Source organism: Cryptomeria japonica, chromosome 3 (genome assembly GCF_030272615.1).
Source record: "Cryptomeria japonica chromosome 3, Sugi_1.0, whole genome shotgun sequence".
NCBI lineage: Eukaryota > Viridiplantae > Streptophyta > Pinopsida > Cupressales > Cupressaceae > Cryptomeria > Cryptomeria japonica.
In genome coordinates, this window is record NC_081407.1 from 794,469,365 (window position 1) to 794,495,239 (window position 25,875).

The 25,875-nt window shown below is 37.8% G+C and overlaps 1 protein-coding gene across 7 annotated transcripts in view; it reads left to right on the forward strand.

Moving 5' to 3' along the window:
• LOC131075895 (translation factor GUF1 homolog, mitochondrial) overlaps positions 1–25,875 on the forward strand; it is a 112,029-nt gene that overhangs the window by 79,353 nt on the left and 6,801 nt on the right. For 5 of the 7 annotated variants that reach the window (XM_058012836.1, XM_058012839.1, XM_058012837.2 and 2 more), the window contains 2 exons: positions 6,145–6,285; positions 6,473–6,532. In XM_058012836.1, the coding sequence (XP_057868819.1) occupies positions 6,145–6,285; positions 6,473–6,532 (201 nt within the window). Of the gene's footprint in view, positions 1–6,144; positions 6,286–6,472; positions 6,533–9,031; positions 9,150–9,241; positions 9,429–25,875 lie in introns of those variants that run through there. The other 2 variants (XR_009113278.1, XR_009113279.1) reach the window with 2 other exon arrangements.

Consider the following 25,875-nt stretch of genomic DNA (forward strand, 5'->3'; position numbering starts at 1 on the left):
AGGTTTCATGTTTGATTCTTCTCAATTTGTGTCAACTCTTCATCCATGGCATCTACCCATTTCTCACTTTTGCTAGCTTCATCAAAAGTTTTGGGTTCAAGTTCTATCATGAGGCAGAAATTTACTTGCTCATCATTCCGGGCTAGTCTTCTTCTGGTTTGCACACCTTCATTTTTATCTCCCATGATCTGTTCTTTCGGATGATTCTTTTGCACATACCGGTTGGAGTTCTTGCTTGGTGCTTCCTCTACTGGTCCATTTTTAGATTGATCTTCATGCTCATCATCTGAAACATCAATATAGGGTGCCGGTGTAGATTCTTTCTTGTGTAGGTCTTCATCTATTCTCACATTTATATTATCAACCATTTTTCTCAAATTCTTGTTGTAGCATTTGTAGGCTTTGCTCTTGGTTGAGTAGCCCAAGAAGATTCCTTCATCACTTCTGTAATTAAAACTTCCTAATCCATCTTCATCTCTCTTGATGAAGCACTTACTTCCAAACACTCTAAAATGCTTGAGTGATGGTTTCCGGTTGTACCATAACTCATAGGGAGTCATTCTACTGTTTACTCTTAGCTGTACCCGGTTTAGTGTATAGACAATAGTATGAATTGATTCCTTCCAGTATGTATCTGGTATGCTAGCCTAATTTAACATTGTTCTAGCCATTTCCTTTACTGTCCCATTCTTCCTTTATGCCACACCATTCTGTTGTGGTGTTCTTGCTGCTGAAATACTGTCTCCGGATTCCATGTTTCTCATAGTAGTCAATAAACTCATTTGAAGAATATTCTCCACCTCGGTCTGATCTTAAACACTTTAATCGGTGTCCACTGTCATTTTCAACCATCCTTCTAAAAATCTTGAATCTTTCAAATGCTTGTGATTTTTCATGCAAAAATGTCACCCAAGTCATCCTTGAGTAGTCATCAATGAACAACATGAAGTATCTCTCACCGGTCAGAGCCCTTGTCCTTGATGGCCCACACAAATCTGTATGCACTAATTCTAGAGGTCTTGAGGTATTGTACTCTTTTGTTTTGCAACTTACTTTGATTTGCTTGCCTCTGATACATTCATCACAAAAAGTACTTGCTGGTTTTGTTATTTGTGGAATGTTTCCTTTATACCGGTTCTTGCTTAACTTCACCAGATTGTCAAAGTTCACATGATCTAATCTCCGGTGCCACAACCAACTTTCATCAACTTGTCCCATCATGCATTGGGACTCATAACATTCCTTCAAATTGTAGATATTTCCATCTGTTCTCTTTCCTTCTGCCACAACCTGATCGGTACTCTGCTTTCTTATTTGACAACCGGTAGAGTCAAATGTGAACTTGCATCCTTTGTCACACATCTAACTTACACTCAACAGATTATGCTTCAGACCTTCCACGTAGTACACATCATGAGCCTTAAGCTTGCCATCAATATTCAATGTATCACGACCTTTAATCTTGATGGAGGAGTTGTCACGAAAACGAACAGAACCACCATTCAAGTCATCAAGCTTGATGAACTTTTTCTTGTCTCCGGTCATGTGATTTGAGCAGCCGCTATCAACTAACCATAAATTCTTCCTTTCAGCGTGTAGAGCAGTTTGCACAATCAAGCTTGACACTGTCTTGTTCTTCTCCTTCTCTATCCAAACCTGTTTCTCTTCTTTCTTCTCCTCTTTTGTCATCTTGTGTTCCGGTTTAGTCTCTATCTTCTGATCCGGTACAATTTTCTTTTGCTCACCAGTTATCAGCTTACAATGCCTTGCTATGTGACCAAAATTTTGACACTTATAACATTTTATATTAGCATTGAAAGATGTATCCAAAGCATTCTTGTAGCATGCTTCTCCTACACTCATAACTCTTATGACCAAACTCATTGCAATTATAGCAAGTGACATTTGTACTTTGTAAAGCAGCAAATGAGTTTCTACTCTCAAAACTAGGGTTTACATTCATTTTCCTATAGTTTGTCATTCTATGACCGAACTTATTACACCGGTGACAATAACCATGAAAGTTTGGAACATACCGGTTAGATTGTCTTGGTCTTGCAAATGACTGTCTCGTCGGATGTCTTCCTTTCATGCTGCTGATTTTGGTGAATCCTTCATGATCAACTCTTGCATTTCTCCTTTGATCTGCATGTTGGTGCATTGAGTATGGTCTCCGGTTCATTGATTGTGTATACTGGTTTGTGTGACGGTTCTTAACAACATCTGCATATCTTCTTACTGGTATCTTTGCTTATCGTGAATGTCTTCTTCTCTTCACCTTCATTTGAAGAAGTAAACAGTATCTCCTTACTAGATGTGTCTTTGCTATTTGAACTTTGACCCTCTTCAAATCCTAAGCCACCAGTATCCCTAGATTGCTCTGTTTGTTCAACATCTCGTCTAAAGCTTCAGTGCTGCCTTCATATTTGCTTCTCACTTTCATTTCTTCCTTGCTTTTCTCTACTTCCTTCCGAAGCTTGACAATTTCTTCTTCTAGGTTCTGAGGCTCTTTCTCCTTTTTACTCAAACCGGTGCTAGTAACTTCACAAATCCTCTTGGCTTCTTCCAATTGAAGTTTTAGATCTGCAATTGTTTTCTTGGACTCTTCAAGAGATTTCTCCAACATCTCTTGTTCTTCAGCTGCAACCTTTTTCACCTTTTTCAGATCTCTTCTTGTTTTCTTCAGCTCTTCCAAGGCACTGATGAGCTTTGCTTCAAGATCTACTTCTCCTTCTTGCTCTTCCTCTTCTCCTTCTTCAGGTACTGGAACTTCTTGGGCCATGAATAGGGTTGCACTGACATCATCTTCACTGCAACAGTCATCTGAGACACTTTCCTCATCTGTGGTATCATTTTCATGTGTGTAAAGACTGTTCTGCTTCCGGTTGCCTCTTCTACCATACCGGTAGACATTCTTATTCCTGTCCTTACCATATGATCTGTTACCACTTGATTGATCATCTTCATTCTTATCACCATAGGGACATTTGGCAGCAAAATATCCAATCTTTCCACAGTTGAAACATTTCAGGGGCAACTTGCCTTTGTATTTTCCTGAACCCTTCTTGAGTCTTCTGACAAAGTTTGCCATGATATTATCAGAGTCTTCACCGGTTCCATCATGAGCAGACACTTCTTTCCCTTTTCTTGATGTTTTGAATGCAGCTTCTTTCTTCACAGCCCTAGTACCGACAGTCCTCATTTCATAAGCGGTTAGGGAACCATACAACTTATCCATTGTAAAGACTTTAAGATCTTTTGCTTCTTCTATTGCTGAAACCTTTGTATCATACTTAGGTGTGAGCGATCTAAGTACTTTCTTCACTACCACCTCATCTTTTATTTCTTCTCCAAGCCCGCTAATGGTGTTTGTTGTTTCATCAATCCTTTGAAGAAAGTCAACAATCTTCTCTTCATCTCTCATCTTCAAACCCTCAAGCTGTGCTCTCAATGTCTATAACTTGGCTTTCTTGACTTTAGCATCGCCTTCAAATATTTTCTGCAACTTATTCCAAGTTGCTTTGGTAGATGAGCAGTGCATGACCTTAACAAAGTCATTATCAGATAACCCACTAAGAATAGCATTTTTTGCCTTAGCATTGTTCTCATATTCCTTCTTAGCATTTGGATCAGTTGGAGGATTATTAGGGACTGTATACCCATTCACAACCGACATCCATACATCACAACTTAGAGAGGACAAATAGGTTTCTATTCTTCTACTCTTTTACTCCAAAAGGCATAGTTGACACCATCAAACATAGGGGCTTTTGAGGAGGCTGATTCATTTCTTGCCATTGTGAACACTTAACAGGATCTACCCAAGCTAGAGAACGCTTTGACAAAATAGGGAACCTGGCTCTGATACCAATTGTTGGACACAATGGATCACTGAGAGGGGGGTGAATCAGTGATTTAAACAATTTTTACTTAATTAGAGCTATACCGGTTCAATATGAAATACACAAGATGCAGACCGGTTACCAACACAATGCAAACAATGTGTGTAGGAGAAATAAATAAAGGATTAATACTTCACACTCATGAAGATGCAACATAACACCACATGTACAAGGAAAACCCAATGTGGGAAAAACCTCGGTGAGAATAGTTGCTGGAGATCTTCTGCTCCAATCTAGCCTCACAATGAAAATATCTGATTACAAATTTTAGGGCACCAACCCAAGGAGCATCAACCCTTGATTTATGAGTACCAACTTAAAGGAGCACCAACCCCTACACAATTTATAGGCTACAACCTAAAGGAGCTACAACCCCTGTACTAAGCACCTACTCAGTGAAAGTAATATAAAAACTTAGATATACAAATGAGATCCTTGCTGCAAATGAAGTTTTGCAACCCTTCAAAGCTCTGCACTACCGGTTTCTATCTTACCAGTTTGAATCAACTCAACCCTCACTGCAACTTACCCTTTCTGCTAGTTCTAACTCTGCTTAATCTTCTCTCCCTCAGTTCTGCTGAATTCAAATCACACTTGGTCACTTTCTATCAGGTATTGCTTCTTTCAGTTTGTCACCTTTACATTCTATGCTCACTCTATTGGTTTGTTCCTTACATCGGTTTACCCTGTTTCTCCTTACCGGTACACTCTTCACTCTCAAACACTTAGAGCGTTTTTCTCTTCGGCTTTTAAACATCAATTTCACTCTTTTGTTCACCCTTCAGCCACTACACTATCTATCTTAGGTCGCCATATTTAAACTGAAGCTTTCTTGCCAAAAACTAGTTCAAACAGAGGGTGGCTAGGGTTTCCTTCTCCCGACCAAATCTACATCCAATCTGATCCGATCCGCCTTGGATCGCACCCCTGCATTGGAGGAATAAGCCATCACGCGTTTTTCATCTGTCCAAGGTATGTTTGCCAAAAATAGCAAACACGACCATGATTTCCAGCCTTGAAATCTGTCGACTCATTTATGACCCAGCTGTTTCCTTCTCGAGGTTCTCTTGCAATCCGATTTCTTTGCTTCGATCCAAGTGCCAACAACTCCCTGATCTTTCTTTGTCATTCATTCTCCCTCGAGCCGCATCAATCTGTTATCGACTCGTGATTTGTGGCTGTTTCATTTAATGTCGATGGAAACTTCATCGACCTTTGCATGCTCGCCACCTCAGCTCCATGTGGCATCACATCAACATACACTCAGCGCACCAACATAGGGTCAGTTTAAACTTGAACATTTAACAAACTCATATCGGCACAAGCACTTACCGGTGAGACCTTCTCGTGCTGCTAAACGACAGTATACACTATACCAGTAGCACAACTTCACCTCCGTTGGTTTGTGATCTCTTTGTCACTCTGCCTCTTTATCATAAACATTATCACAAACAAACAGCCAGCCTTTATACCGGTTACAACTTGTCATGCCAACACACAACTTCATATCACCTCTGACCGGTGATGTTACTGACAGTCTCGATACCTGCTTGTTTGCCACACCTTCATGCCGGTTTTGTCGTCCACCATACCGGTTGACAAGCCTTCATGTTAATTTTTCTTATGCCGGTTTGACATACCCTACCGGTAGCCTTCAATACCGGTTGACATCAATGATGACTTAATGCCAACAATGGTATGGGGGTGGGATTATAACTGAGCTGATTGATTATAGGATTGAATTGTAGGTAATTAAAGGTAAAAGGAAATTTAGTCTTATGGATAGATTTTTTACAAGATTGACCTTGCAGTCAAGCTATTTACTCTCAATGACACAAATTAGATCTTGGCTTTAATCTGATATGAGGGACCTTTTCTTTCAACCATTTCAAAGTTTCCTGCGTGAATTCTCTTGCTTTAGGTAGCGAGGATGGCCTGAATATCTTAGTGAGAAATCTTAGTGATTAAGAGAAGCATGGGCTGCATTATGTTAATAATGGCTACCTGTGATTGCTATTTAATATTTTCATACTATTTAATAAGAATAGTTAGAAGACATTACATTTGAGATATGGTGCTGAGATATGAACCTTATTTACTCCCTTCGTGCTTAGGGCTCAACAATTTTATAGTACATTTCATTTCGCATTTTCTGGATAACTAACGTTCCTTACTTATTTTTGATGCACAGTTGTGCTGCAGTTAGTTCCTAAGAGAGTTTCCTGATTTTATGAATATGCAGTTATCAACCATCAGACCTTGTGAAGCTTGATATACTTCTCAATGGTCAGCAAGTCGATGCTATGGCTACCATTGTGCATAAGTTAAAGTCTCAGCGTATTGGTCGCCAACTAGTAGAAAAACTTAAAACTTTTATTGACAGGTAAGTTTCTTAATAAATATTAGTACTAGGTTGATTTCACTTAAGAATTATTATATACTGAAATTGGGTGACCATTAAACTTGCAAATTATATTAAGCAGTATTTGGTGATCCTAAGTCAAATTGTGTATTATGTACTATGTGATTATTAAATGTATAGTATAATTTACTATTTTGTGTCACCACAGGCAAATGTTTGAGATCTCTATACAAGCAGCTATTGGATCAAAAATCATTGCACGAGAAACGTAAGAAGCTATAACTTTTTTCAATGCTGTGGCATATATAGTAATATCTAGCTAATAGAATCATTTTTCCTAGTACATAAAAGACTTCTAATTTATCTTAATGTTATTGTGACGAGAGAGCTAGCCAAAATAAATCAGATTCTAGTTTTAGTTCTATTTCCTTACACCAGTTTGAAGGGCATAAAACCAAATATTGTGTAGTTTCATATTCATGTCGGGAATAAATTCTATATGCATGTAAGTGGCAGTTTTTTAGATAGATTAGAATTAAGTTTCATCAGCCAGGATAATGCCTAATTTTTTTGATGTGATGAGCTTGGTTTTCTATCTTAATTTTACCACTTTTAACCATTCCAATTCTTCAAAAAGAGTGCATTCAGGGTTAGCTAGGGTGAGTTAGGTTTTTAAAATCTTATTTGTGTTTTTTAATCAATTAATTAAAAATAAACTTTTTTAGATCCTCTCAGGTTTGGTGAACTCATTGTTTGTTGCAATTGCCATGGTGTATTCCTTATTGTTAGAACTGCTAAACCCCTTTTTTACACCTAAATCGCCAAGGCAAACCATTTCTTTGCCTGTTTCAAGCTGGTCTTTGATAAGGGATGACAAATACAGTTGAGCATTATCATACGTACTGAGCTGGAGTGGTAAAAGTAGAAATTTACAATTTGTCTGATTTGCAAACAGGCAGGCAGGCATTGGAAGCAAAATCAAACTTTAATTGATTGATTCAGATATCTAGGTAAAATACAAGGTTACAAAAATAAAATAAAAAATTACCTGATATTAACTTAAACTTATTTTTTTAATTGAAGTTAAGAATGAATGAAGAGGGTAATGTAAAGGTTACAAATGAGTGGTTTTGTAATCGACAACATGGGGATTGAAGGTGATTTCTGCACAGTTGAAGAAGTGGATTATCATTTTTCTTTGTATTTATTGTTCTGCCCACGATAGTAATGAGGATTAGAAACCTGCAAACATTTATGAAAAGAAAATTTATATGTTGTAGGGATGACTTGCCAACTCCAGATGCTCTTTGTAGATGTGAATGCCCCCAAGGACATCCTATGCATTTTTAGGTGCATTTTTGGGTCATCTTTGGGATCAACCCCATTAGCAAGTGGCATTGAAAGGGACGACAAGGGATGTTTTGTTCTCATCTCACTGAACAGAAGGAAAATCCTTTTGATTGCTTTTAGTTTTTAGTTGCAATAGGCTAATCAAATAATGTCTTAGGAATTGTAGATAACTTGAAGGATTTGAAAATGTGTATCCTTAGCTTTTGTACCTCATGCTACCTGAAACAAGAGAAAATAAATGAGAGTCCTTATTGTATGTAGTAAACAATAAGTTCAACTCTGTTTTTGTATTTCTATTATGGGTTCCTTCAGCTTAAAGTTACAATAACAAGGAGTTTAATATGTTGGAAAATCCAAACTTTAGTAGTGGAAATGAAGCAAAGGAAAGTGCAGCCGAAGGGAGCAATCAAAAAGGTAGTTCATTTGTGAGTGTCATGAATTTTAATATATCTAAGATGATGTAAAAATTTGTTGAGGGTCGATTCAATAAGAAAAGCCTTTTACATAAAAATTCAACAAGATTAGATGTCAACAAAATTGTTAATTCATGTGATACTTGCCTATTGAAATGCCATTTGTGTGGCCCTGAATACCATAGTAAGATTTTACGACAGTGAATGCACACGAGTTGGGGTAAGTGGTTAGCTCTAACTTCAACAAAGGAATGAGATAGTGTAATTGTTTTAAGATGACATCTCCATACCTTATATTACCTTGGCATTGGCATTGGCACCTAGGACTATTGGCACTTGACATATGCGAGTTCCATTTTTCTTTTCTTTCAAGTGAGTAGAGCTTGTTGGTGATCTGAGTTAGTAGGCTGCAAATCCCTTAGGCTTGCTAATCTCCTAAGTTCTAGGGGTGTCAAACTTGGGAAGATCACCACAAACCTATATTTAGGTTTGGTAGTTGAGGACCAATTGTTGAGGTGGGTAAGATCTTCGCTTTTGGCTTTGCGAAACCAAGGAGGATTTCCCTAAAGTGCTAGGATAGATTTTACCATATGAGCATAGTACTTGTCATAAACCATACCTATTTGCATAATGCACTCATATTTTGGTTGTCACTTTGTGCCTATATACTGGTTTAATGAATACAAGGTCAACATATAATTGCAGCAAAACACATGCGGTACAAGTGTCTGAAAATGTATTTTTATTATAACCCCTTATGCTGCTACATACATTTAGACATGACAATGGGTCATACACACAAGTTAAACTAAAAGAGGTGTTGTAATAATCTAGATGTAGGCTGGGTTGGCCAACCAGCTCATAGGCGGTGTTAATTAAGACCCCTTTCTTGTGCAAGCGATTATTTAAAAAAATAATAAATATATATTAATCAATAAATAAATTATTAAATAAATGCCAATTATTAAATAATTTTTTCTTAGGCCAACTTCTTCATCGCGCAGGCCAATTTGAGGTTGGATGTTTGGCATTCACAAAGGAGGGCATTGAAGATTTATGTTTGCTGGCGCATACTACACATTCTATGTTTTCTAGGATGGAACCTCTGAAGACAACGATCAGGTAGTATGTCATCCCTACTTGTAACTCTACCTTATTTCAATGCATTTTGATCATTTGAGAGGTAACGAATTGTAGGCTGGATGTGATTTCAGGATAGGAGTGGCAAGGCGCAATTGGTTATTTGTTGCTGGTGTAACTTTTTGTAGACAACAATTAGCTTTCTTTGGTGTGTGTCATCTGAAACGAGTAAAGCAAAGGAGATTTGTGTAAGGAAGTGTTGGATTGAAAGTTGATATAGTCGGTTAAAAGGCACTGCTCTTGGCATTGTCTTAGTTCTAGTGAGTCATCTTTGTGAGTGATCCTGCGTATTTTGAGCTCCATTCCTTGGTACCAGTTTATAAATTTATACACTTAAGTTCCACTGGTCTTGTCGTTTGAGTCTTGGAGTGCCATTCTAATTCGTATTGTTGTGTTCTTACAATTCTGTATTTGAGAATATTAGAATAATATCATATTATTTATTATTAATGGTCAATATTGTAACTTATGTAAATATTAGGTAGTTTCTATTTTTACGATTGTGTCATTATGGAAACATCGTTTTGTAATTCTTTAAATGATCTTTCGATCATTTCTTTAATTCATTCAGTTTTTTACCAAAACATGGTATCAGAGTCGAAAATAAAATAATCTTGTTATTCAAACAAAAAATTTGAAAGGGAATTTTTGAAGAAATTTGAAAAACAATTTTTCTGCTAAAAATTTTCTTCCAACTTTGCTTCTGGGCGGATATTTTTTTTCTTCTAAAAATTGCTTTTTTGCTGGGCCAATTTTTTGTAGGGTCATGTTTTTATTCAACCCGCGAGTCGTGTTCTTCTTCTGGAGGTATTTTTTCTGCTCAATGCAAACTATGTTTTGCCCTTTCTGTGCGTGTGTTTTTCCTGACTTGGGTCTGTTTTTGGCGACAGACTTTGTTTTCTGGTCTGCTCTTTCCTCTGACGTTTTTCTTCTCAGAGCTCTGATGCGATTCGACGCGATTTTCTACATTGTGTCTAGTGTCTGTGTGCGTGTGACGAAATTTCTTTTACATGTGACACGATTTCCAGCTCGCAATTTCTTTGCAATCTCCTGCATTTTTCTTTACCCTGCCTACGACGAATTTCTCGTCTTTTGGCGCGATTTTACCTACATTCCTGCTCGATTTTGGACGAGATTTTTTGATTACCAACAGCTAGCTCAACCTTCCAATTTTTTGCTATCTACGGTTTTCGCATTGTGCACAGTTTGTTTTTTCAAAAACCTGATTTGTGTTTTGACAACTAGGGTTTTTGCTAAACCCTTTGTCTTTTTGCTGAAATTAATTTTGAACAGCAGATTCCTTGTGGGGTTTTTTCCATATTCTTTTGGGTCTTCGTCGGAATTTTCTAGGTTTGCAGACATCTGTACCTTGGGATTCATGCCAATCGTACTTTGTATTTTCGAAGTCTGTACCCAAATTTGCTTGTATTTTTGCTTTGGGATTTGTGCCTTGAATTCCGTAATCAATTTTTCACATCTTTTAGACTTTTTCCTTTTCTGTGCCTCAAAGAGTGTGCTGGTGTCATTGACCAACATCATGTTGGAGGTCAGTCAGCTATTCAATGGCAAAAATTACAACACATGGAAGTAGCGGATGATGACCATCTCTGTATATCACTGCCTTGATGATCTCGTTTTGGGAAAAGAGACTTGTCCTACCATAGCTGGACAAGATAAGTTGGATGAGCATAACTGGGAAGCGGTCATGCTTATCAAGCTTGCAGTTACTGATGATCAACTTCCGCAAGTGCCATCTAGTAAGACAGTTGCAAAGATCTAGACCATTTTGAAGGATCTCCACGAGACATTAGATAAGAGCCGTGCGTTCTTCTTGAAAAACCAGTTACTTTCTACAATGATGGATGAGCGTATGTCCTTACAGGAACATTTGACAAAGATTAAGGACATTCGGGATCAGCTCGAAGCAATTGGCAGGAAAAGGGAGGAAGAGGATATGGTAGCTATAAGTATAACCCTTAAGAGTCTACCTAAATCCTATGAGCACTTCATCAAAACACTCAACATTACTTCAACGATTGTTGACTTAAAATTTTGAGAGTTGTGCACCAAACTTTTGCAGCAAGATTGTTGTAAACAACAATTTGGTAGCAGTGCCACTTCGTTCTCCACCAAACAAGCCTTAGCAGCCAAATCCTTTCACAAGGATAAAGGCAAATCTCAGTCTTCTTAGCAGAAAGGCCCCACTCAGTCTCAGGATAGCTCGAAGAAGAAGAAAGTGCAGTGTAACTATTGTCACAAATATGGCCACTTGATAAAGGATTGTCGGAATTGGATAGCTTCCGAACAGCAGAAGCAGGGAGGGTCTCAGCCTAAGGCCAATGTCGTAGAGCACTCAGAGCAGAAAGAATTTGCATTCTACGCTTTCATGGTGAAGCATCTTGTAGATCATGTGAAATCTTCTGCCTGGTACATAGACTTGGTGGCTCTCGACACTTCACTCATTGGTGTGATTGATTCATAGACTTCTCACCTTTCAGTGATTTAGTCATTTTTGGAGGAGGTGAAGAATATATTGTTGTCGGCAAGGGCAACGTTCAGATACAGTCTGGTGGGAGGAATCTCATATTCCTCAATGTATACTACGTTCTCGGCATGGAACTGAACCTTCTCTTAGTGACCCAGATTATGCGGCATTCTCCTCAACTTGATGTGGTATTCAGTTCACACAAGTGTTAGATTGTTGATCGTGCGACCCGCACTACTGTGACTGTTGGCATCGAGGATCATGGTCTATACAAACTTGTGGATACAGGTGATTCTCTCGTACATGCCTTTGCAGCTAAATCATCTTCTATCATCAATCTCTGGTATCAGCGGTATGATCACTTGAACATTCACTACCTTGCTCAGCTTGTTCGAGAGGATCTTGTTCTTGGCTTACCTGAGATTCAGACTTAGGATATAGTCAGTGGTAGAAGGGGACCCACAACATGTAGGATCTAGTGTGGAATCATCGAGTTTGTGGAGCTTGTCAGGTTGGGAAGTAGCATAGGACACCATTTAAGGATGGTGACTCATGGATAGCCTTAGGTATTGCAGTTGGTGTATGTGGTCCAATGAATACACCTTCTGTTATTGGTTCAAGGTATTTTTTGCTTTTTGTTGATGATTTCAATCGTAATATGTCAGTGTACTTTCTTAGACAGAAATCAGATGTGTGTACTGTATTTCAGAAGTTTAAGGCCTTAGTAGAGAAAGAGTCTGGCTGTCCCATAGTCACTCTTAGGCTAAATAATGGGAGGGAGTTTTGTTCTACTGCTTTCTCCAACTTCTGTGATATACACGACATCAAACGCCAATTAACCACACCTTACACTCCTCATTAGAACGGTGTTGTAGAATGTCGCAACCGCACTATAATTGAAATGGCTAGGTCAATGTTGGAACACATGAATGTTCCCAAGAAATATTGGGCAAAAGTAGTATATACTTCGGTCCATCTTCTTAATCGGTCTCCCACATAGGTTGTTAAGGGGAAGACTCTCGAGGAAGCTTGGATTGGTCACAAACCCAAGATCAGTCATCTGAAAGTCTTTGGCTCTTTAGCATATGTATGGATTCTAGATGCCAAGCGCTCCAAGTTGGATTCCAAGAGTTAGAAACTTATGTTTACGGGTACAATGACAACCACAAGGCTTACCGGCTGATTGATGTAGACACTGATCATCTCATGTTCAGTTGTGATGTTGTCTTTGATGAAGAATGAGGACCTTTTCAGCTTTTCTCGTCTAAGTAGAATTCTGAGGATCAACCTTTGAAGGCTACTGATTTGGGTGTCCGTCTTCCATTTGGTTCACATGATGGGAGGGATGATATATAATCTGAATTTGATGATGCACTACCTAAATTTCCTCTGGATGATGCTAATATTCCACCTGTTTAACCTGTTCTAGATCTTATTCCAGTTATTCCTCTTGCACCTGATGTTGGCTTGTCTACTCTCCGATCTAAATGGTGGGCTAAGACCATAAGTGATCTTCAACATGATGAGCTCATCGAGGGTAGATCTTCCAGAAGCAAGAGCAAGCAACAAAATACAGTCAACTTTGCTCTCATGGGCAACATTCATAGTATTTTTGAGATTCAAACATATTATGAGGCTAAAGGAATTCCTGAGTGGGAAAAGGCTATGGAAGCTGAACACCAAAGTCTTTTGAAGAATAACACTTGGGTCCTTTCCGATCTTCCACCAGGGAAGAAGCCCATTAGTTGCAAATGCATGTATAAAGTTAAGTACAAAGTTGACGGAACCCTTGACAAGTACAAAGCTCGTCTCGTTGCTAAGGGGTTCTCACAGAAGGAAGGCATTGACTATGAGGAGACTTTTGCTCCTACAACCAAGATGAGTACCATTTGGCTTGTCCTTGCCTAAGCAACTCAGTTTGGTTGGAAAGTACATCAGGTGGATGTTAAGAGTGCATTCCTCAACGACGAGTTGCACGAAGAGGTCTACATGACGTAGCCTCTAGGGTTCAAGGTTGTTGGGAAAGAACATTAGGTGTGCAGGCTGGTGAAAGCACTCTATGGCTTGAAACAAGCTCCTTGGGCTTGGTACATCAAAATTGACAAGTACCTGACAGATAATGGCTTTTAGAGGAGTCCATCTGATTCTAATCTGTATTTCAAAAAAATTGGTGATTATATTCTTATTCTTGTTGTCTATGTTGATGACCTCATTATCATTGGTAGTTCGACACTTTTGATCGATCAGATCAAACAGAGTCTGTGCCTGTCCTTTGACATGACAGACTTGGGACTTCTGCACTATTGTTTAGGTGTTGAAGTTTGGCAGACTGAAGGTAGTATCTTCATATCTTAGTCTAACTGCAGTCTGTTGGACAAGTTTTGGATGCAAGATTGCAAACCTGCATCCACACCTATGGAGAAAGGGCTGAAGCTGACAGCCAAATTAGATTTACCTATGGTGAATGAATCAACATTCATGCAACTGGTGGGCAGTCTCATCTACCTTATTGCTACTAGGCTTGATCACAGTTTTGCAGTAAGCTACATTTCACGCTTCATGACAGCTCTGAAGGTTGATCATTGGGTAGCAACAAAGCGTGTGTTGCGTTATGTGAAGGGCACTTCTGATTTTGGTCTTCTATACAACGGAAGTCATGATCCTACTCATTGGTTTTACAGACTCAGATTGGGCAGGTTCCATTGATGACAAAAAATCAACTTTTGTGTATGTTTTCAGTTTGGGATTTGGTACAGTCACATAGACTATAAAGAAGCAACAGGCAATGGCTCTTTCCTCAACAGAAGTTGAGTATCAAGGAACAATTAAGGTAGCTTGTGAGGCAGTTTGGCTTCGACGGATGCTTTTAGACATGCAAATGTTTGAAGCAGATCATACTCCCCTTTACTGTGACAATCAAGGGGTGCTCAAACTGGCCAAGAATCCAACCTACCACGAGAGAACTAAGCATGTTGAACTTCATTGTCACTTCATTCGGAGGCTGGTTGAAGATGGATCAGTTTAGTTTCTGTATGTTTCAATGACGGATCAAACAATAGATATTCTCACCAAGTCTTTGTGCCCGAACAAGTTTGTAAATTTAGGGGGCAAATTGGTGTAGTTGATACCATTAAGGGAGGGTATTAGAATAATATCTTATTATTTATTATTAATGGTCAATATTGTAACTTACGTAAATGTTAGGTAGTTTCTATTTTTTACGATTGTTTCACTATGGAAACATCATTTTGTAATTCTTTAAATGATCTTTTGATCATTTTTTTAATTCATTCAGAGTTTTACCAAAACAAAGAACTTGTCAAATTAATATTAGAGACTTGAGATTATTACTAAACCTATGATGTCATTGTTGGACATTTTTGTTGTTGATTTTTGCAAATATAATAATTGAGTAAAAGGAGGAAAATTTGTTCAGGAGAAGGATAATAGTTTTGTTGGTTGTTTGGGAATTTTAATGTTGTGCATGCTGTTTGAGTATTTAAATTATGCATACAAACTCTGTTAAAATTTGCTAAGGATATTTCAGTTTGTATTAGAACTTGGCGTCCTGCTAGCTTGTTTTTGATTCATGAGTGATAGAGATCAGAGATATCAGCAATGAGAGAAGGAGGCTTCCATGGGTGACAAAGAGGATGACAACGCTTAGGGATTCATCAAGGAGACTAAAGAGTTCTAGACTAGCATGAGAGATACTATGGTGTAAATTGTCCAACTTCTAAGGGGTTTGAACCAGCAATTGGGTGCTAGTAGACTTGTACAAAATGAAGCATCTCTGGTGGTGAGAAGGCCTTCGCCAATACAAAACTTTTTAGGGCCAAATTTCTAGGAAAATGAGCAACAAGCAGAGAGGAAGAACCACTTGAACAAGAGAATAAAATGACAAGGCTACATTTTGAATACTATACCTTAAGTGTTGCCATACATAGAGATATGAATTTCACAGAGCTCTATGAGATGAAGACAAGGAATGGGCATGGTAGGAGAAGGTATGAAGCAATGTTCCACAAAGTTTCCTGATTGGGGGATGAGGGGATGGGTTTTGGTGATAGGGGGACCAAGGGCCTAAATTTGGGGACGACAAGGGGACGATGGGGGGACGTTGGGGGAGTGGTGGTGGGTGGGTGGTGCTGATATAAAAAATAGAGGTGAATTGAAATCTTCAAGGAAAAATCTGCAATATAACATCTTTGTGAGTGTCCCATGAAAGGCTTACTAGTTTTCATGAAGTTAAAGGTGGCAATTAGAAGTTAAAGGTTGCAATTGGTATGTAATGACATGTGACATATAGCAAGCAACCTAGTGGCATCCCCGCCAAAGGTGGCGGAGGTGGCAAAAGTGGTGGTGTTGTGGGGGGATGTTTCCCCCAAGTCTCAAAAATGTCCCCCTATAGGAGATGCTTTTTTTGGGGGCACGCATCTTCGTGGAATGCTAGTATGAAGAGAGGAAGGACATTCAACACTGCTCGGGAAAGATAACCATTCCAACTTTTGATGGTTTCGCTAGCTCCTTAGCAAGGGCTTGGTTGTAGAAATCAGACTCATATTCTCATTGAATCCAATGTTTGAAGAAGAGGCTATCAAATTTGCCACCTTGCATCTTGAAGGAATAGCTCACGAATGGTGGTATCATGGTATGGTAACCCAATGGCATGACTCAATCACTACTTTGGAAGACTTAACCAAAGATTGACAGAGAGGTTTGATAGAAGGGATCTAGAAATTCATTTCAGGGAGTTAGCACAACTAAAGCAAGAGGGTAAGGTAGAAGACTATGCAGCAGAATTTTAGAGGCTTGCAATGATGATTCCAGATGTAACGTAGAGTTGACTCCTAGTCCTTTTTTTAGAAGGCCTAGTTGAACCCCTCAAAGTTTTAGTAAGGGCATTTGATCCAATTTCATTGCAAGAATCCATCAAGAGAGCTCTTAATTTGGAGGATTTGGTGACTAAGGATAGATTATACTCCAAGAAAGTACCACCTATTTTGCCAAAGAGAACTTTTTAGAAGAGCATGCCACCTACTAAGGTATTTTCTCCTAAGCCAAATCAAACAAAGGTGTCTTAAGAATGAACTTCAAAGCAAAAAGCTACGTTTCACATGTAGAGAGCCATGGCAACTCAAACATAGGTGTTTGGGGAAAGGACACATACATTACATAGAAGTAGTTTCTGATGAGGACATAGACAATGATGAGCCTAAGCCGGAGAAATATGGTGAAGAGATTGAGCATGAGCACCAAGGAGAAGAGCATCCAGTAGGTCCACTTGTAGCACTATCAGGGGCACCTAGATATAATGCTTTTTGTGTTAGGGGAGTTTTGCGTTGACAAAAGGTTATCGTTCTTATTGATAGTAGGGCTACTCACAATTACATTGATGAAGGGCTAGTGACTAAATTGGGACTAAGAGTAAGGACATAAGACTTTGAAGGGTTTAATGTTACAGTTACAAGTGGGACAATTCTTCCTTGTAATAAAAAGATTTCGCAAATGGAGTTTTTATGGGAGAATATAAGATGAAAGATGATTTCTATATTATTAGTATGGGAGATACAAAGTTGGTATTAGGAGTGCAATGGTTGTACTCACTCGACTAATATGAATAGAGTTATTGGACTATGGAGTTAGCATTCCAATCTAATGGGAAGAAGATAGTCCTACATGGTCTCTCTAATGGTGGACCCATGATGGTTTCAACCAAGAGGATGGAACAAGCTTTTTGTAGAGATCAAGTAGCGTGGGCAGTTGAATGTTTAATTATACACATGCCCATCGAAGGATGGGAGGTCCTACAATGTGGATATTTTGTCCATTTTGGACAATCATAGCAAGGTTTTTGAAGACATTCCTCCTGGACTACCACTGGATAGAGGTTTTCAGCGTATAATTGAGCTTGAAGGAGCAAAACTAGTCATCATGACTCCATATCGCCATCCCAAGATATAAGGAAGAAATTGAGAAGGCAATCAAGGATCTATTGAATATGGGGCATATAAGGTCTACTTCATCGGTGTTTTTTGTTATTAAGAAGGATGGGACTATGAGGATGTGCATTGATTATAGAGCCATCAACAAAAGGACATTAAAAAATTGCTATCCCATACGTAGGTTCAATGAATTGATTGATGAGCTTCATGGAGCAGTGCATTTCTCAAAGATTGATTTGCATTCGAGGTACCACCAACTTAAGGTATGGGATGAGGATGTGCACAAAATAGCTTGCAGATTTCACTATGGGCATTATGAGTTCTTGGTCACGCCATTTGGATTAATCAATGCATTTGCCACCTTCTAATCATGCATGAATTAGGTATCCTTTCTTCAGTTGAGGAAATTTGTATTGGTTTTCTTTGATGGCATTTTGATTCACAAGAAGACATGGGAGGATCATGTGAAGCATTTAGATGAAATTCTTGGCATACTTGAGCAGCATCCTTTTTATATGAAGGTCCCAAATGTGAGTTTGGATTGACCAAAATTTTATATTTGGGGTTCAAGATTAGTGCCCAAGATGTTAGTGTGGATGAGGAGAAGATCAAGGCAATCTAGGATTGGCCTAGACCAAGGAATTTGACAAATTTGAGAGGATTTGTGGAACTATGCAGCTATTATAGAAGATTTGTGAAAGGGTTCTCACAACTTGCAGCTCTTTTGACAAATTTGACGAAGAAAGGAGCATTCTCTTGGAGTCCAATACCCCAGTAAGCTTTTGATAGACTAAAGGGGGTAATGAGTTCATGTCTTGTTTTGACAATTCTAGATTTCTCACTTCCTTTTGTTTTAGAATGTGATGCTTTAGGAGAAGGCATTGGGGCTGTCTTAATGCTAAATAAACATCCCATAACATATGAGAGGGGGAGACACCAACAAGTATGTGGCCTAGGCCGCTCGAATAAAAAAATAAACAAGGTAAGTGATTCCGTCCCAAGCCGCCTATTAAATACGTATGTGCCCTGCTCGAATTAGGAGGACAAAGCAGGGAGAATCACAAATTAAACACATCGACTCTTTAATGAAAACATAGAGGATAATAAAAAGAAGAGAGAGAGAGAGATGGCGATTTGAACCACAAGGGGTATCAACTGTTCTTCAAGGAATTTTGGAAGATCCAAACAACCACACAGGAGTCGATTTGGCTCTACCAACCAAATCGACTTAGAATGTTTCCTGTCTGCAATGGTATTAACTTGGCACAAAATAAAAACGAGAGGTTATTCACATCGATTTAGATTATCAAACAAAGACCTGAAATAAAACTTGGGAAACTTCAACTGTGAATAAAGAAATGGAGAATTTACATTACCAAATCGGTGCAAGGGAAAAGTGTACATATATATATATATATATAGTATCAATTTTATATAATAGCAAGTTTATTAAAACTACTGTCAAGGAATTTATGCAGACCAATCCAAAAAGGAAGAGATTGTGGTAATAAAGTTTGATAAAAAATTACCCTGCAAGATATCACCTTAGGTAGTAGATGGATCTAATAAGCCATGAGATCAGCAGAACATCAAATCAAACCATATTATATTTGCAAATTTTGAGCAAGGAGGAGGCATCGATTCAACATAAATGCAATAGGAACAAAGGAAAATAAGGATGGGGCAATACCGCTTGTTGCTTGGGAGCCGATTCTGCCAAATCGACTTGCAGATTTGACAATTTGGGAAGGGAGGCGACACTATTTGTTGGGGTATCGATCTGGCATCCAAGTCAAATTGGAGCTGATTTGATTTAACTTGACAAATGAGGTGATGGGGTGGGGGGGGGGGGGTGTGATAGTAGACATGGGTCTCCTTCAGTGCTGTACACCAACCGAACTTGCCAGTAGAGCCTAAGATAACATATGAAATTGAAAAAGGAGAAAACCAGCTGAATCGACCCCTTTCAAGTTGATAAGGATGTGGGGAGAGAAGTGAGTAAAATTCGATTCCTTTGGGCTTTTAATTCTTTCTTGTTTGAGAGAATTGATCCTCAGATTGTGGATCTTGACTGAGAATTCAGGATTGTTTGGAAGTGGAAATGAAGAAAACTCAAATAGATTTGCCAGTTAAGAAAGTTGATCAAGAGTTGGACTAAATTGATTAGCCAGTCAAGAAGAGCAAATTGTTAGTTGACAGGAAGTTACTAAGAGTTTAACTTTCCATCAAAATTTGAAACTCTAGTGTTAAATTTAAAACATGCTTGAATTTAAATAAGTCATTAAATTCGATTTAATTTTTTAATTCATTTACTTATAATCTCTTATTTGACATTTAAGTTTAAATTTAATATTTTATGCTTCAATTATATCATAATGTTATTTATTATCGACTTCCAAAATCAATTTTATTATTTAATTAATTTGTTTAATTATTATGTGTGTGTGGGTGAATGCACATGCCACATTCCTTGAGTTACTGCCGACGAGCTAAGAGACCCCTCCTTGGTCATATGTTCGTTGTCAACGATTGACCTTGCACCCATCTCTTACTCGACGAAAAAGCGTCAGATCATCATGATAAAATTTCCATAATAAAATTAACATTAAATTAAAATTGCCATATCATGTTGTCAAGCATCAATGATCAATTAATGTCATTCAACATCAAAATAATATCATAATGTCCTCAAATACTTCAATATCATCAAAACATCAAATGTCAAAGATAACTAATATCATCAAGCATCAATAATAACAATATCTAACTTATCAACCTAGTTTAAAAGTTGTTCATCTAAATCGGGTCGTGACACCTAACAATGACCTCATCCAAACAATAGACGAGAGTTGTGGACTTAAAATCTGATCTAACCATGACGAGATGTTAGTAAACATTCCTTGAGTCTTGCATTTGAACACAAACAAGGAGATCACCCAAAAAATTGTCAAAATTGTGCTTGGGAATGGCCCTGTCAAAAAAGGGCTTGCAAAACATTAAATGGGACGTGGGTATTGCAAATCTTTCTAAATACCAGAGTTCCGTGACTTGCGGCGAGTCAACGGGCCGGGTGACCTTGACCTGGGCTCGAACGGGTCAGGGGGCGTGACTTGCCTGACTTGCCGAGTCAGCGAGTCACTCCTTGACTCGCCGAGTCCGAGGGTCCCGACCCGACCGACGTCACTTAAAAAAGTGTATTGAAAAAAACAAAAAAAACATAACATTTTTTAATGTTTTTTTTGCCATTTCCCTTTCTTATAACCCTAAAAGGGATTGGCCAGGCAAACAGAGAGGTTGAGGCTGTGGCTATGGCAGAGGAGGAGGATAGAGCACGATCAGGCACAACACCTATGGCTACTCAGACTGGCACATCACAGGCAGAGACTATGGCTACTCAGTCATCCATGACCTACCTTAGACGCCTTTCTAGGAGGCCGATAGACGAGGCTGAGCCATAGACTTGTTTTTGTCTACACTTTATAGTTACATATATGTTTGGGAACATTTGAAGTCATGGATTTTATATACATTGGACAACATTTATAACACTATATATCTATGTTTTCTAATTCCTTCAGCTACAATTTACATTTCTACGCATGTGATGGATGTATGTTTATGTATGTGATCAAATTAGCTTCTATTTGATGATGTTATAGTGTCTTTAAGCTTAATTCAATAATGGGTGTATGAAACAAGTTTTAATCGTTAAAAATCTCTAAATTTCAAGGGTTTACTTATTTTGCCGAGTCCGAGCCGAGTCCGAGCCGAGTCAGAGTCTGGGAACTTTGCTAAATACACACCAATCAACATTAAAATCTTTTCACAAAGCTTGACATATCAAAACTAGGTGGTTGTAATAGTTGCTGGGCATTTGGTGCCTCTAAGAAGATAAGTGGCCAAAAGCACATCATTGCTGGCTTCTCATAGCCTATCAAAATTCTGTGCTCTTTTCTTGCCCCTTATTGCTTTTTAAAACAGCCATCAGAGCTTAAGGGTGGAACATGAATTGAGTCGGCGGTTCCTATGGTTTCTAGAACTGTGGGAACTATTGACACCTTTACTTGTACTTTGCCTTGCCTCATTCTTTGACACACTTGGAACATGAACCAAAATTGATTGGCAGTTCCGAGTGTTCTCGGAACACTTGGAACCTTCAATCTCTTGATCTTCTAATTTTATTATTTCCTTGACTTTATTCATGCCCACCCATTTTTTAATGTCCCCTTTCTAGCAGACATGCAGATGAGCATGGTTGGCCTACTATCTGGGTTCCCGTAGGTCAACAGAGTGGTTAGGGGACCCATCCAGGGGTCATGGAGATTTGCAGGGGGCTTTGTAAACCATTTCAGGCACATAGATGGCAGTTCCTATTTTTAGGAGGGTTCCCTATTTTTTAGGGAATGATTGGGAGTTGGTCCCGGGGTGTCTATGGACCATTCTGGATGATTTGAGGCCATCTCCTAAATTTTGGGGGGGGGGGTACTATTTTTTAGGGAGGACTACCAGTGGACTGGTTGACCACCCATAGTGCCTCGAAGCAGAGCAGGATCTTTTTTTTGAGCATTCCCAGATGATTGGAGCCAGTCTCCTACTTTTTAGGAGGATCCCTACCTTTTAGGGGAACACTACTAGTTCTCCTGCTTCAGTCACTCATTATTCTTGGACAGGTAGCAACAGTCAGAATTCAGTTTGGAGTGCAGATGAACAGTTTACGAATAAATTGGGAAATATTAAAATATTTCGTAAGTTGGAAATAAATAAATAAATAATGATAAAAGTCAAATTATAAAATCACTTTATATCTTAATAATTTAATAAAGTACCATATTATAATAAAGGGGCCCCCTTCTGCCATGATGATTAGGAGAGATGAATTAAAACAACTTAATTCTATTAAGAAAGGGGGAGCCTAAGGAGACCGTACATCTTGAGGGAGATATAAGGGAATGAATAAAGTTAATAAAGTTTGCAACCCTAAAATCAAATTAGGGTTTAGAGTCAATAAAAAGATATATTGGAGGTCATTTTCCATGACGGTGAAATCATTTTTTACAGCAGAATTTGGAGAACAGAGCTCTGGAGCATGATTTGCATGCAGAAATCAGGTCTTGGGAACGAAATCTCCCTTGGAAATCCGAGATTGGACGAAACCCCAGTCTTGTTACAGCAATTTCTCATCATAGCATTCAATGGCAGGTTGAATACAAGCTGCTGGTAGATTATTTTCAGTGATTAGCAGCAGCAAGGGTCATATTTTTGAATGTACATTAGATCTGGGTGTATTTTGGAGCACTATCAGTCATATATCAGCATTGTTGAGGGCAGATCAAACACAGTTCAGACACAATTCAGAATTTGCATTGAGTTTGGGAAGGGTTTAATGTGATATCAGCAGATCAGAGGTTACCATCAGTCAAATTCGTCATATAATCCTTGTTTAACCCTAGCCGTACCATTTTCAATGCTCCTAGCAGCAGCTCCTTGCTTGGCGTTAGGGTTTGGTGGTTATTAGAGGTGCTGATCAGATTGTCTACAGTCTGAAATTCCTTGATCAGACTTCATGTTTATGTCATTGCTGAAGAAAATGGTATGTAAATGGCCCATATGCCTCAATAAAATTTATCTTCAGTTATTGGTCTCATAGTTCAATTCTTCCAATCATTTTCAGTCAAATGTATTGTGCATTTATTTCATTCAGTTGAAAAATTCAATCAGCATTCAAAACTCAGAAAAGACAAAAAATTAGAAATGCACTAGAACTAGTTGACAACTTCAAATGTTCTTGGACCACTCGGAACCTTAGATGCACCATTTTGAGCCTTATACTCTTTACCTCTTTTCTTTCCCCAGTCGGTGGTAGGCAAGGAACTGGGAACTTGTTGGCAGTTCTGATAGTTCGAGGAATCGTTGTAGGCATTGACGAAGGTTCTTGGAACTAGGAAAATATAATGTCCCCTTTTGGGGATGTTCCTAAATCTTGCCCTAAAATCACAAGCTCAATAAAAATAAGAAATATAGCTCATTAAGATACAACTCACCAATTGACAATTTCCTTTCCAACATAAACTTTGGTTTAACCCCTGCAATAATGTTAGTCAACATTTGAAATATAATTCGTTAAGGCGAATTATTTTCGTAAGTGTTAGGAATCCAATAACATATAAATGCATATATAATCAATTGCTTTAACAATCAAATAGATATTTAAGTTAAGTAACATCACTCATTGGGATCTAATCTATAGTTGTATTTCCAAGAATCAACCATTGTAGGGAATTGAGAGGAAAGCACGATTGAGCGCTCGGAACCATTCGCCACAACTATAAGCCCAAGGGCATGGAGTATCCAACCAAGACAACTTGACCCCGTGGCCCACAAGTGGTAGGACCTCTAGTCTATCCAACTTGGGTGGTCTACTTATAGGGGGAACCTATATCTGCTTTGTCAACCATGTCTCATACATGATTTCTTCTTTCACTTCCCATAACCAACCATCATGGGGATTGCAATGGATAACACAAAGGGTGCCCGGGACCATTTGCCACAACTAAGCCCAAGGGTGTGGAGCATTGTCATGTCCCCTCCTTAATAATTATATATATCTTAAATAAAACAATTATTATTATTAATTAATATAATAATTACCAACGAATGATTATTTGAAATTTATTTATTTATTAAATATTATTATTTAATTAATATTTATTACTAATAATATTCTCGAAATATTCAAATAAAAATAAATTAATATTATATTATAAACATCATTCATATATTATAAATTATAAACATAATTGACATATTCTTAATATTAATAAAGAAAGACAAATGAAAGGCAAGTGGAAGAACAAACATTCATTAATGAGTGCGACGAGTTAAGACAAGTCAGTAATTAGACAAGTTAGATTTGTCTTAGTCAAAAGAAGCAAGCAATTACAAAGTCTTCACAAGACATCGATCAATAAGGGAAGGGGGAGTGATTGATATACAAAAGCAAATGCTGGAACAGCGTAGAGGAGATATTATTATAACCGAGCAATGATAAATAATGAGCAGCGATTAATTTATGGAGAATAGCAATTAATAAAATAATTATTCAAAGACAATTCACTTTGTTTTATAAGAAGTCAAAGCATCAATTAATATCAGGAAAGATCAAAGTGCGATTCACTAAAGAATATGATTATTTAATATTCTAATCGACTCACACATAAGCAGCGCTTACATTATGACAGCATTTAGCATCACACAAACTAAGCCAGTGATCAAGGAGAATAATTGATACCAAAGGGTGCGATTCATGAGAAGAGTGTGTTTAGAAACAAAGCACATATTATTGATTAAAGCCATCAATTCGTGAGGAGTACGATTTGATTTTAGTAAAATAAAAAACAACAATTGATAATTAAAAGACATGTCTCTTAATGAAGTGTTCATCCAAAAGGATATGACTCTTAGAGATTTGAAGATTAAATAAAGCTTGAATAGAGAAGGGGGATATAAAAAAAAAGAAAAAAAAAGAAGGAAATATATATTATCTGGCAGCCATTGATAAGATCAGATCAGAACTGTGATTGAGTTACAGGCAGTAACATCCTTGTCTGGGTGGTAAGCATTGGGTATGTGTTTAATTATGTTTAATATATGTAGCTCGATAATGTTTGTATGCAGAATTTAATAATAATATTACACAGACTGCAACATGTACAATAGTAATACTTAATCCATAACAGTGGCAGACCAGATCTGACATGCGTCAGATCTTCCTGCCCTTTTACCAGCCACTAAAAATATTTATAACTAATGTTTTAAGTAGTGGTAGTTTCAGTACTGTATATAATAGGTAATTAGCAAATACATCAATAATTGGTTATAAAATTTAATTAATATATTTATTTATGTGTATTTATTCAAATCAGAATAAGGATAAATATATATAGTAATGATGTAATATTAATAAGGTTATATATATATACACATAATTTCTTAATCAGACAAATAACAATATTAGATTGTAATTCAGAAAAAAACTCGTAGGATAATAAACGGTAAGGAGAATATGTTTATATGTATAATCCTTGTTACTACTGTTTGTGTGTAAGAAGTTGGGAAAGGAGTTGTTTCCATGTAGGGACATTACAATTGGTTTGACACTTGCACTAAGAATTATGGATGTATGATAGATGAACAATTTATTTAATAAAAGTTAATTGATTGAGCAGTGGAATATCATTGATTGGATTTTGGTCAAGGTGTAAATGCCACCTAATATATT